General features: G+C 33.3%; 1 protein-coding gene across 1 annotated transcript; it reads right to left on the bottom strand.

Annotated features, from left to right (window-relative positions):
- Nucleotides 1–1,027: 1,027 nt before the first annotated feature.
- Nucleotides 1,028–4,884, bottom strand: LOC132178433 (WRKY transcription factor 72A-like). Its single transcript, XM_088515960.1, has 5 exons — nucleotides 4,801–4,884; nucleotides 3,912–3,974; nucleotides 3,223–3,771; nucleotides 2,995–3,108; nucleotides 1,028–1,993 (listed from the first exon to the last, which is right to left on the bottom strand). Exons 1-5 carry the CDS (start codon nucleotides 4,879–4,881, stop codon nucleotides 1,028–1,030), a joined length of 1,773 nt encoding a protein of 590 aa, XP_088372086.1. The 5' UTR covers nucleotides 4,882–4,884.
- Between the last annotated feature and the right edge of the window lie 8,677 nt (nucleotides 4,885–13,561).

Below are 13,561 nucleotides of genomic sequence, written 5' to 3' on the forward strand. Positions count from 1 at the left end.
AAAAGAAAGAAAAAAAAAAGTAATATATACATATATTTTTAAATATATATATATATATATAATGCAAGGGTGTTATTATCATTTTGTTCAATTGCTAATTTGCTGTGCTGTGATGTGTTTTTCGTTTGGCTGAGTGTAAGGGACTAATAGTTTAGAGGGTTAATTGCAACTTTGTAAAGTTTGAGAAACATTACAATTATGGTGTAAATTTAAAAGAAGAGATAACCATTTTAGTGGGAATGTTATTTCAAGTATTATATATATATATATATATATATTTTCTCTAACCACACTGAAAAAGAGTGTTAAGAGTATATACGTACTCTAACATCAAGACTATTTTATTCATGTCCCTAAGGGGTAGTTCAATTGGCTGGAGACCATGGTTCATGAAGTGGATGTCATAATCTTCCTCCCCTCTCCTCCTCCATCTTGTGTGGATATAGTGGGAAAAAAAAAAAAAAAAGTTTTTTTTTTTTTTTAATAGAATAGCTTTTCCACGTACCAAAATACCATATATATGTTTAAGATGAATAACTACACTAAGATGGGACTTATTTATAGTAGAGTGGGGTCGGTTAGAATAGGAAAATGCAACCAGAATATATAAAATCATACAATTAAAACAAATTAATAGTGTATAATATAAAATTATACAAGGAAAGAAATAAACATATATAAGATACGGCGCATAGAGGGTAAAAGATTGGCCTGATAGCGTCGGATTATGAGATTAGCTCCATAAGACGAGTACCTCTCAAATATTCTAACAACAATCGTAATTTTGGCAAATGACCTGTTTGAATCCATTAGAAAATAAAAACTGGAAGGCCAACTGTTCTCTCAGCACTCTGAAAATTGATATGAACAAAGCTTTGAACCGATCATATGATCATCGAATGAGTGGACAAATGAGTCAGACATAAAATGTTATAATCCGTACACAGATTTCATTACACAGAACACTTGGGGAAACCTTAACAACAATAATCCTAGCTACCTCGTCTCGCTAATTAACCTTAAACCCTCACAACTGGAAATGGTCCCTATTGTCAGCGAGAGCCGTGGAAGCGCCTTTAGATGCAGAAAGTTGCAATGAAGGTGGGAACAATGGCAAGCCGCCTTGTTGTGGAGAGGTTATTAAAGACGGCGATTTGTTCAAGTAGCTTGACCCACACCCTATTACATTCTGCACGCTTGAAGGGTATATATGATTCACCGTACGAGAGTCACCCCACTTCAACTTCAGGCTTGAGCTTTGATGATGATGATCACCCGCGCCCTGATTAATGTTTTCTCTGGCATCACCGACATATGACGTGAGTGCTGCGGCTAAAACTGAATGAAATTTTGGGTTTGATGTGATTGCCTTGGTTGCAGCCACTATGTTTTCTTGGAGAGGAACAGCGGCATTCTGATGATTGTGCATGTAATTTTGGTACAAATGTTCTTGAAATGGTTGTTTTCCAGCTGTGTTTGAGTACTCGATATGGTTGTCATTGTAGGCCGGTTTCCCATAATTGCTGTAGCCGCGATAGCCACCATTCCAGTGACTTTGTAGGGTGTTGGGGTCTAAAGAAGAGGAAGATGATGAGGAGAAATTGAGGCGCGTTGAAGAGTATCTTGGTGTAGAAGAAAACCTTCCAAAAGAAGAGGAGGAGGTGGATGGTGCAGTGGTGAGGTCGAGAGTGACTGTTGGGTGTGAGTTTGAAGTTGAGAATGAGGAATTTGGAATGTAGAATTGATGTGGTCTTGAGTTTTGGGAGGCGCTGAAGTTGAATCTGTGTAGGTTGGTGGCGGTGGAGCTGGAGATGGGGGCTGTGGCTGACGTCCCGAGACCTCCCTGGGAGCTTGATGAAGAGCGGGATTGAAGCATGGAAGCAGCAGCTGAGGTGGTGGAAGCCATGGCGGTGGCTGAAATTGGAAGCGGGTGGTTGTGTGTTCCTTCATAGGTGGTGATCAAGATGGACATGTCATCAACACATCTTTGCACCTGAAATTTGAGAAAACAGCTAATATGGATCAGTTTACATTAATTTTCGCTACAATAGAATACTTCTACAGTGATTTGTATGGCTCTACAAGCACTTGTTCCTAAAAGATGTCGGATTCAAATTGTATCTTAATATATAATTATAACTCAACACATGAAATATTTAATTAAAATTGTTGATTTGATCATTTAAATAAATATTATTCTATATTTAACTGAAATTGGATGAATTGTGAAGTTGGGATTTAAATTTAGTTTAATTAAATAGGTCGGATTAGGGTTAACCTATATAGTCTTATATTTCAATACAACCCGAACATAACATGTGACATAAGGATTGTCAATTTTTGACACGACTCACGAATCCGACATGAATCTAACACAAAATAATGGGATAAGGTTGAGAAGTTTGATATTTTTAATTGGGGAAACTTCACTTACCCCCCTATACTTTCGCGCTTTTTGCAGACACCCTCCTATTGTTCAAAACCTCTCACTTTGGTGTATCAAACTTTCGTTTCCTTTCAAATACCCCCCTACCGTTAACTTTTGACCTTTCTACCCCTAATTTTTTTTTTAAAAAAAATTATTTTTTAATAAAAAATAAGGGCACGATTGTAATTTTCTACCCTTTCCGTTAGGATTTAACAGAAAATCCTAACGGAAGGGGCAAAGTGAATGGAAACGAAAGTTGGATACACCAAAGTGAGAGGTTTTGAACAATGGGGGGTGTCTGCAAAAAGCGCGAAAGTATAGGGGGTAAGTGAAATTCCCCCTTTTTAATTAAATGAATCAAGGTACAATTAATTTATATAACTATATATTCATACTTCAAAGTGACCCGAACTTGACACACTGCCATTTTTCGAGATGATGGCACAAGTTGAAGTCTTTGATAAGTATTATGTTCATAGTTCTATATATGATAAGCTCCAAGGAATTAATTATGCTATATATATAACGACATATCAGATTTCAACAAAGGGAGGCAGAAGATCTACCTGTTTCCTCACAGGACATGATGATGAGACTGTGCAACGGTAGTATCCCCGAGGGCATGGATTTCCTTTTGCTATTTTCTGTCCATATTTTCTCCATTGACATCCATCGTTCATCTAAAAAATCATGAAAGTCTCAGCAAATGTTAACTATATATAACACCTTAATTATGAAGTGATCAAATGGTTCTCAGATATTGTAATTGAAATTTAATTGATAATGATACTAACCGTTGGGGTATCGCATCTAGCTCTAACAGAAACCCTAGCTTTCTTCAAAGGATTCTGCTGTAAAACTTCATCATCTGTGCTTCTCGCCGTCTTCAAAACTTTACTTGGAGGCCAAATCTCAGTGGGCTCATCTTCTTTCAGTACTTCTTCAAAGCTATTAATATTGGAGCTTGCAATAATCCTCCTATCTTCGTTTGAGCCCGGCTCAAATCTGCAGTCCAACCGCAATGAAAGTTGTCCATTCATTCTTTCATCATCCTCTTGGCCGCCATTACTCAAATTGCTATTCTTTTTGTCATGCTTTTTAGCCTGATCACTTGACGTCATCCCAAGGCTAAGGGAGACAAGTTCAGGTTCTTCTTTTGCCTGATGGCCGTCGGATCCGGAAGTCGTGTCTGTAGTACTTTTGGCTTCTTCTTGTTGAAGAATATCAAAGAAATGCATTTTTAGGGACTGGTAATCCTTTGCAATTCGTGCTAATAACATCTTTAATCTTTCATTTTCTTCTTTAACCTCATCCATTTCAGCTTCAGCTAATTTTAACTGATCCTCCTGCTGTGGCAACAGAAAATAAAGTTATCTTATAATATATATTTGACATGGTCAGAAGCTTATACGATGTTATATATATATCCTAAAGTTTCCTTATGCATGCATAACATTAATGGATGAAAATCGAAGGTTCTTACCTGATAATTCTGTCGTGTGGAAAGCAAGTCTTCTGTATTTATTTCCATTGCTAAGGGCACCTGCTAATTTTGGAGAAACTAGGGTTAGAGCATATGTAGTAGGCTTTGAGATATATATACAACTTGTCCTTTTTCTAGAGAGGAACGAAGGGATGTAGGAAGAAAGAGGGAAGAAGAAGGGCAAAATGAAAGATTAATCACTGAAAAATAATGAAATTATTGGAACTAAATAATTGATGACAAAAAATGATAGAAAATATTCAATTATTACATGCAATTGACAATGAATCTATCTTGACTTTGTCGACCGGTCTGTAAGATTCATCGTCTTAGGTCTTAGGTTGCTCTAAGTCAGATCTACTCACGTGATAAAGATTAAATCATATGGATTTAGTACCTTTGGTCGGCAATATGCCTTTTGGTATTAGGTATAATTTTCAAAAGTAAGGTGCATAAAGTTAGGAAAAATCATCATTTCGGTTGAACAAACCAACATCTAAATTAATATATATATATATATATATATATATATATATATATATATATATATATACACACACACACACACAGATGTCTCACAGAAAGATGAATAAATATTATCATTCGGAAAAAATAAGACCATCGACAAGAGCCAAAAAAATCGAAAACTTTCAAGAATTTGTTTAACTGGTCCTTCAAATATCACGGATGTATTTTGTTAATAACATCATTTATAGATCGGCCAATTAAAAAAAAAAAAAAAATAGTTCTATATATAAAAGAGAGACGTAATCGAAATTCGAATTGCATGGTACTAATTAATAATTAAGAAATTCTCAGAGAAAAACAAAATGATCATGTTTCATGTAGAAAACCATCGATCGTACGTGTGTACGTGAAAGAAATTCACCTTGTTGATCTCCACAGCACTCCCTTCGTCGCCGTTAGATTCCATTTTTCTGTCTTCTCCTACTGTATTAATAAAAGACATTTCCGAAGTATATTGTTCTTCGCTGCTTTTGAAACAATTCTAGCTTTTTGTCAGTTCCGTAGGAGTTGAGCTTCTCATATATATATATATATATATATATAAGGGCTGTAGACCTGAAGACATTTGACTTTCTCTTTTAAAAAATTCAAACCCCAGTGCTCATCCTTGCATGTTACTCCGAGAGAATTGTCAAACAGTGTAAAAACACACCAAGAAGCAACAAATTAAAAGCTTATTTTTTATTTTACTAGTTGGCTTCTCAACAATATTTATTTAATTAAGAGCAAAAAATAATATTCAAATTCAACGTTTATAAGGGTGAGAGAGATCCATAAAAGACCTATTTAACCAACCTGTCAGGTTGAAGATTCATACGTCTGAAATATCAAACGAAAATGGGAATCCATTCTGGTCAAAGTTTAGCCGCGCGCTAATCAACATTAATATCCGGCACCGTCGAATTTAAAATTAATGTATTTAATGATGTCATATAAATTTTTATAAAAAATATATTAATATTAACATTATGTATACTATTAAATACATTGATTTTAAATCATGATTGTGAAATAAATACTATTTAATTTAAGTATTAATAATTCTAGTCCATCGTTCTTATCTCGTTAATCTTTAGTGTATTCCGTCATGGGACAAGGATCGGATGAGTCCAGATATATAAAAAGAAAATATTGAAATACAATTTTGTTATTACGTATACACTTTTACATTTCCAAGTATAGAGAGCTAAGTCAGCAGATTTAAACAAAAATTCGCTTTCTTATATCACGACTTGACCAAATGGTCCTTAAATAATTAATAATGGCGGTTCAACACCGGTTATCTAATCAAAGTATTGTTGTTTTTCTTATCACCGCTTGACCAAATCCTCTGTGGATAATTAAAGAGGAGATCGTAGGACTGGTAATGTAATCGGATACGAAATTAGAATATTAGGTTTAGTATAATTGGATTCGGGTCAAGGTTTAACCGGTTAGAGATGAAGGTTCAAATTGCTTGTTAACCCACTTAACTCCCAACATTCATAATTCATATAATTAAATTACATTTTTACTCTTAAAAACCGTAAATATATAAAGTTGGGTTATGTTTATTAACAATGATCATAGACCTATTGATTCTTTGGCTTTTCTAGCAATATGAACGTATTTAATTAAGTAATTGTTGTTGAAAACTCAAGATTTGTTTTTCTCCTAAAATGAATAGGATATTGAGATTTTTTTAATCCAAAAACGAATGTGATTAGTTTCTAAGATCACTTTTGGTTTTAGGCATTTTGCTCATTGGTCCAAAAAAGCCCGGTCCGATGTATTTTTTTAATAGAACAAGGCCCTTTGTAACACGATATAAAGCATTATCAAATTGATCTTATCATGAAACTAGCTGAGAATGTATATATGTAATTAATATAATTTATACTTATAAGATATGAAATTGCGTTAATCACATTATTTCAAGTATGTTGTGTTAGCAAAAAGTATGTCAACTCAACCTTTTTTATATTAAACAGATAAATTTGACATGATTAATTAAATAGATCATATTCGTATTAGCTCATATATATAATCATCTACCAATGATTCTAGACAAACCTGAATTGACACCTTGGGGAAGGGAGGATGATAACAAATCATACATACGATTTTTTTGGTTCAAGCATTGTAGAAAAGAAAAAAAAAAGTATATATATATATATAGCAACGTAGGAATATATTCCCATGTGAGAGGGACAATACAAAGGATGAAAGGACAACCGAAAGGCAGAAAAGGGAAAAACAATAAAAAGAAAATCTCCTAACCAGCTGGAAAGGCAACTCAACTACCCAGTACGAAATACGTTCTCTTAAAAACCCCTCCAAGACCTCTGGAATGATCTGTATTATTGAGATCACACAAAACCTTGAAATATATATTGACTTTCACTCTTGCCTATATATATATATATATATATATATATATATAGGAGTAATAGGACCTCGTGGCAAATATTACAGGCGTTCTTCACCCTACCTACCATTAAATACTGTGGAGTTTTTCTCTTGCCATAGATTGCCATGGCAAGTGTTAATTTGAAGATCACGTACAGTAGAGATCAGAGACTTCCTTTAGTAGCTCTGAACCTGCCAAACCTGCATGCATATAGAAGAATCCAAATATGCTTAGAAAATGGACAAGAGAAGAATTAACGATCAAGTTTTTTAGCGTCTTGTCTACACATGACACAGCAAGTTCACCGAGAGGATACCACATCTTATCTTAGGTGTCACATATTCTTTGATTTGGACTCTTTTACCTGTATGCCTAATAACGAAATGAGAAGCCAATTTATATATACATTATTTTTCATTTTTTTAAATAAGGTAGGTAAAAGATATACCATAGGATACTAAATCTTATATATATATATATATATATATTAGTCAACGTCAGGCATGACCATCTTTTGCATTAATCATGGAGAGATTATAGTCACTACGATGTGGCTTTGATGTTTGTATGCAATCTTTGGTCAATCATGGTTGGTTTTTGAAGGGGTTACAACTATTGTTACTTTTTTTTATTTTTTTTACATGTCCGCACAAGAGACGTGGTCTCCAGTCGATTGAGCTACCCTTTAGGACACAACTATTATTACTAAAAAGAAAATAATGATTATATATATATATATATATATATATATATATTAATTAGCATCTTATGATCCTAATACAAGAATGACAGGCTCACAATACAAATTCTTTTAGCCTTTAAATTTATTAAAAATAATATTTTAAGTATTTCTTTTTCTTACTTTGGCTCCTCCAAAAAAAAATGTCAATACAATCTGGCCCTGCGAGTTAAATTTCTAGTTCGATGGGTGCATGTCACTTACTCTTTGGCCAACTTGTCTAACACCTAACGCCACAAATAGAGCCAATTGACCACGTCACAATCAAACACCATTAACCGTTAGAGAAATCTTTGATAACACAAAGAAAAGTAAAAGGAACCATGGCCTACGTACGACTCCGGCCGCCTACCACCCTTGGAGAAAACGAAAATCGTTTGACGTTTATGTATCGGAGAAAACGATAATTTCCTGAACAAATGATTCCCAAATAGTTCAAATAGAGCGCACTTTGCGTCAATTGGTCTTTTCTTTTCTTTTATTTTGTTTTTGTAATTATTTATTAATTGCATCTTATGGTCTTATTAAAACGAGAAAAAAACATTTATTTGAAAAGCTTTCGAAAGATTTATTCCAAACAAGTCTATTCTTCTACTATCAAAAGGGGAATCCATTGACTTTACAATCCATTGATGGCCACCGGGGTTGGTTTCATTCTTTGATGTTAAAGGGCGAAAATTCAATATAAGTCATATTATACGAACGCACCGTTTGAAATTAGAAAAAAAGAAAGAAAAGAAAAGTACTCAAGCAGCTCATGCTTAGCATAAATATTCCTGGTTCAACAACAGCGATTATTCCAACCTTTAAAGAGACATATTTGCAGGGAACTGTTTTCAAATTTGCAATTGATGTATCCACGTCTTTATAGGACCTTCAACTTGCATTAACCTTTTCTTTGACTTTTACTTTTATTTATATATTACATGACTGCATGTTTTAGATGAATTAATTGCTATTTGATTATAATATACCCAGTACTGTTTAGTGTTTGTTTATATCAAAGCGATTAAGTCTAAAAAAATTACATTTTAAAATGGAAAAATTAAGGAAAGAATTTGACATTTTATTTTTTTTATTTTTTTTCATTTTCTTTATTCGTGTTACTAGTGAAAGAGAAAGTGATAGAAAATAAATAACAATTAATAATCAGAAGCGCTAAGAGCTGAGAGTTTTATTGACTCTTGAAATATTAGAAGCAGATTTCAGCTTTTTAAGTAACCTTCTCTGTCACTTACGTGGACACGATGCCATCCCAAATAGTGCGTCAAAGTTCAACTTAAGAATTTGTTTTCCATATAATCTATTGCTTGTCTTCGATCTCTCTCTCTCTCTCCCTCTCTCTCTCTATATCTATATATATATAAAATTTCTCATGTCATTTTCCCTACGTAAGCTATAGCTTAGGTATTAATTTGTAATGGAAGCTGACAAAAGAAGTCTCACTTTCAGCTGCATATTTAAAAGACAAGATATTGTATTTCTAATGTATAAATTAATAATAAACTGTACAATAAAATTATCTATTTATACTTTTATAAGGCCAGTTGAAAAAAAAAAAAAAAAAAAAAATCACACACACACGCACTAAATATATAATCAAGAAATAGTACCTAATTAAAATATAGACAATAGCTAATATGATAGTGAATAAAAATTATTACCATAGTATACTGATCATATTCTGACACAAATATATATGGTAATATTGTAACAACACATGCAGTAATATAATGTTATTTTATATTATCTTATCCTTCTTTTTTCCTTTTTCATTGCCGTGGCATTATCAATCTACCATTGAATAACGGATTGAGCACCCTCTAAAGAATGACTTGGCCGGGTGATATTTGGGAAAATGTCCTAAAGAAAAACGTGTTAGTTCTTTAAAAAATGATTGGGGCATGTACTTTTATATATATATATATATATATATGGAATAATGTCATGGAACCAAAACTATTAATTTAGGTACGAAATAAATCATTGCATATATATATATACTAGGTAACAGTCTAACGTACAGACAAAGAACAACGTACTTGATGGCCTGTCTGTTTTTTTTTTTTTTTTTTGACACTTCGACCCTCAATCTCTCATATTCACCTTTCAGAATGTAAGAAATAAATAAAAATTCAAGGTGCAGCAAAAGGAAATCAATTGATAATCAGTTGGTGAAAAGAAGTCGAATTCTGATGTAATTAAGGGGTTTATTTAAAAAGTGGCCGGCCGGCAATCAATATTGCAGATCAAGAAATGCGATTTTGAAGAGCTGAGAGGTAGGTGTTATTAATTTAGAGGAAGTGTATTATCATTACGTAATTAAATATTGGGTTATTGATAAGCCGTAGGTTTACTGTCACTTAATTAGGTTTGAAAATAATGATTTTCTAATAATAATAATAATAATAATAATAAAATGACTGCATGCAGCTTTCACAGTTAAGGACAAAGTGAGAATCCACAGCAAATTGATGAAAGGTTCTCAGCAGTTTTGTTTGTTTGTTGCCACGTACAATTAAAGAATTTTATGTGTATATTATAATTAATAAACTCTTGTGTTAATGTGAGGGATCGATCCCCATCACTTATTTTATACTTAGCACATGATCCCTCAACTAAAATAAACAATTAAATTAGCATTAATAATTAAAAACAAGTTGACGACTGGTACTTATTCAATAATTTTATTTTCCAAGAGATATAAATTAATTAATTAAACAAATTAAGGGAGATACTTAATTTAGGTTTAACAATATCCCCATTAATTAGGTCAATGATGAGTATTTTAATTACTATTTTCTTACACAGTAAAGCATTATCTTAGTCCTATTTTAATATTCAAAATATAATAACATTTTCAGCTCTTGGTTATATATTAATTAAGATGTGTGTCGTGTGATATGCTGTTGACAGCTCAAGGCATGATGGTCCTCTTGCACTCAAGAACCTCAAACCCTTTAAACCTAATTAAACCCCAAGTGGGTTGTTATTATACAAGTTTCAGTCAATGGATGTCGATTAAGTATTTGAAGTAAGATTCTTGCGTGCTGCTTTAATTGAGATTAATTGGCCTCATCAAAATTAGTACTATTTTATGTCTACTACAAAATTAAGCAACTTGCTGGAGGTGATTGGATTGTTCATGATATATATTCATCATCATCCACACCCACTTAATTAACTAGGTTTAATTACCTTAATCTTTATATATATGTAGGTGTATGTAGCAACCTTCCATAAGTCAACTTTATGCTATATATATATATATAATGAAACCAATCCATCTATTCGCTTTCTACCAATATGATTAAATTGTTTCATTTTTATAATGCTTCTACACTCTATGTGCTTATTTGTTCAAAATAAAAAACATATTATGAAGGTGGCCATGGGAGGTATTATCATGGAACATGCATGGTTTAATCAAAAAACATCGAACATGGTATTATCATGGTGTAACGACCTTTTTTTTCTTCTAATTGAATAAGGAAAAAGATTATGGGGGAGCTCCTTCCAATAGACTAGGTTAGAAAAAATTCCTTCAACCTATATAATTGGGAGGAAAACTTTGTCGTTATTATATGATGAGAAACATGTTAATTAAACATATAAACACTTGCATAAACCTTTGTTTTATACACATTCCAATGATTTATTTTCACAAATTGGGCATGATTGAAGCAATCAATAATCAATTATTGCATCATTTGTACATGTTAATCTACCACCCCACTTGATTCTAAGAATGCTTCAATAATAATGGGAGTACATCCGATCTACAAAATCGTGGGCTAAAATGTACATCGTCAATCAATTAGGGATACTAAATCAGTATTTCGTATAATACCATGTTAAACTAATACAAATCACCGTATAATACACAATATTGCTAACGTATAGTTTTATTTTTCCACCATGTCACGCCGTTTTGCCCATCACAGGCTGCACTTTAAAATATGACAAGTCAATGAATAATTAGATCGTGCTTAGGAATACAGCCAATGAAGTAAATGATTAGGCATTGATTGGAGTCTTAAGTTATTGTTTTTTTTTGCTCGGATTAGAATCTTAATTTGAAACTAAAGTCAATTACTTCTCAACCTGTTTTTCTATCAATAATTAATTCCTTCTCGACCATTTTTTTTTTTAAAAAAAAAATTAAAATTGAAGTAAGATACACTTATAAGAAATTCCTTAGATATACATACCATCGAATTCAATGGAAAAAACATAAAATAAATTATTTATAAATGTATAGTCAAGATTGCACGTAGATAACCGGTTGAAAATCGTTGTCTTATCTTCGATCTAGGTCCCAACCGGACTGCTTTTATCTATGTTGCCTAGCATAAAGGCACTCTCCATGTTGTGCCCTTAGAGTAGATCTCATGAAATTTTAAAGCATCATGAGAGGAATTCCCTCATGGGATCCTATAAGAGAAATGTTATTTTATATTCTATGGTCATTCTCGTTGCATACTCAAGTTAATGTAGTATATATGCTGCATCCATCCTAAAATTTTTTATTGAAATTTCATCAAAGAAATGTTATTTTGCACTATACGGTCATTCTTTCAGCATATTAAGTTGATATAGCATGCTCAATCTACCCCAATCTAGTGTTGGCATGTTTCAAAGGACCTCATTTACTCCACTAGGGCCGGCATAGGCTTAATTACCTTGAGTGAACCCTACTTACTAACCCTTACTTTTCTAACGTCTTTTGCCCAGGGTGTACAATCAACAAAGCTTATTTAGAGAAAAGCCCACACTTTCTCCATGGGGAAAATGATCCTCTCCATTTTAAATGAAATGAAGAGGATCAATTTAGTTACTTTAAGAGGATATTTTTGTGAAAAAAAAAAAAAAAAAACCCAAAATAGCAAAATTACCCTCTAAAACAACTACCTGGATCCAAGTCGTCCTCATGGTTGTGCCCTCTATCCATCATTTATTTTCACTCGGTCCCGGTAGAGGCTATTACAGGAAGAAAGCGGGCATGCATGGCCTGCCTAAATGGGTTAACCATGATCAAATCGGATGGGCCTTGTAACTTCAAGCCCAATCCTAGCTAGGGACCGGCCCCTTATAGATTTACATGGGCAATGAGTAGAACTCCTTTTTGCGTTTTCTCTATCAAATCAACTTAGGATTGTCTTTGCCCTTATGGGCCTCTAGTGTTTTTCATCGCCAAGTTTGGCGTAGGAAGGCTATCCCACTCTTCCAAGCCTTCCATTTTGTTGAATTAAATGTGATACAGGTAAAATTCAACCCATCATTCCTTTGCATTAATTTAGCAGGATTGTAATTGTTCGGAATTTGGCATGAGAGGAATGCCCGCACTTTTTAAGGCAAGGTTCCTTGAAAGCTTTCAACTTTTGTAGGCTTGAAACTTATCTTATAAAGAACTTCGTTACCTTAGAACCGTTATAGTAACAGTTGCCATTCACCAAAGTTTCGTTCACGAGCTCTCTCACCAATTGAGTTAGGAATAGAATCAATTCCGTGCATAGAATCCTTCTCTCTCAGGAATGTATAGCTCTCACACTCTTGCCTCTTGGGATCTTTTTCCAAACATATTTAATCCTAAGTGCTTAGATATAATCTTATTCTTGCTAACAGTTGGTTGAGGTTCTCCTTGTGTTTGTTTTTGCCCGAGAATATGCTCAAGAGTATTTCTATTTCTTAAGTTTTTAATTTAATTCCCATAAAAAATAGTACCTCTCAAGAGAGTCCCAAGGCTCGAGTCTCAATGGGGGATAGATATCCTTGCACACCAATTAGATTTAGATTTTAAAAAATTTCAGAGTTTATAATCATATTTGATTCTCACAAGAAAAAAAAAAAAAAAAAAGGAAGGAGAGAATGCTTCCATAACAATAATAATGAGCGGCCCGTTTGGCAACTAAGTGTGCCCTGAGATTAACACTCATAAGACTTTGGTCACATACCAATAAGGAAAAGCAGATAAAAGGGAGATGGTATCTGCAA

The sequence above is a fragment of the Corylus avellana genome, chromosome 4 (assembly GCF_965113065.1).
Source record: "Corylus avellana chromosome 4, dhCorAvel1.hap1.2, whole genome shotgun sequence".
In the NCBI taxonomy this organism is placed as follows: domain Eukaryota; kingdom Viridiplantae; phylum Streptophyta; class Magnoliopsida; order Fagales; family Betulaceae; genus Corylus; species Corylus avellana.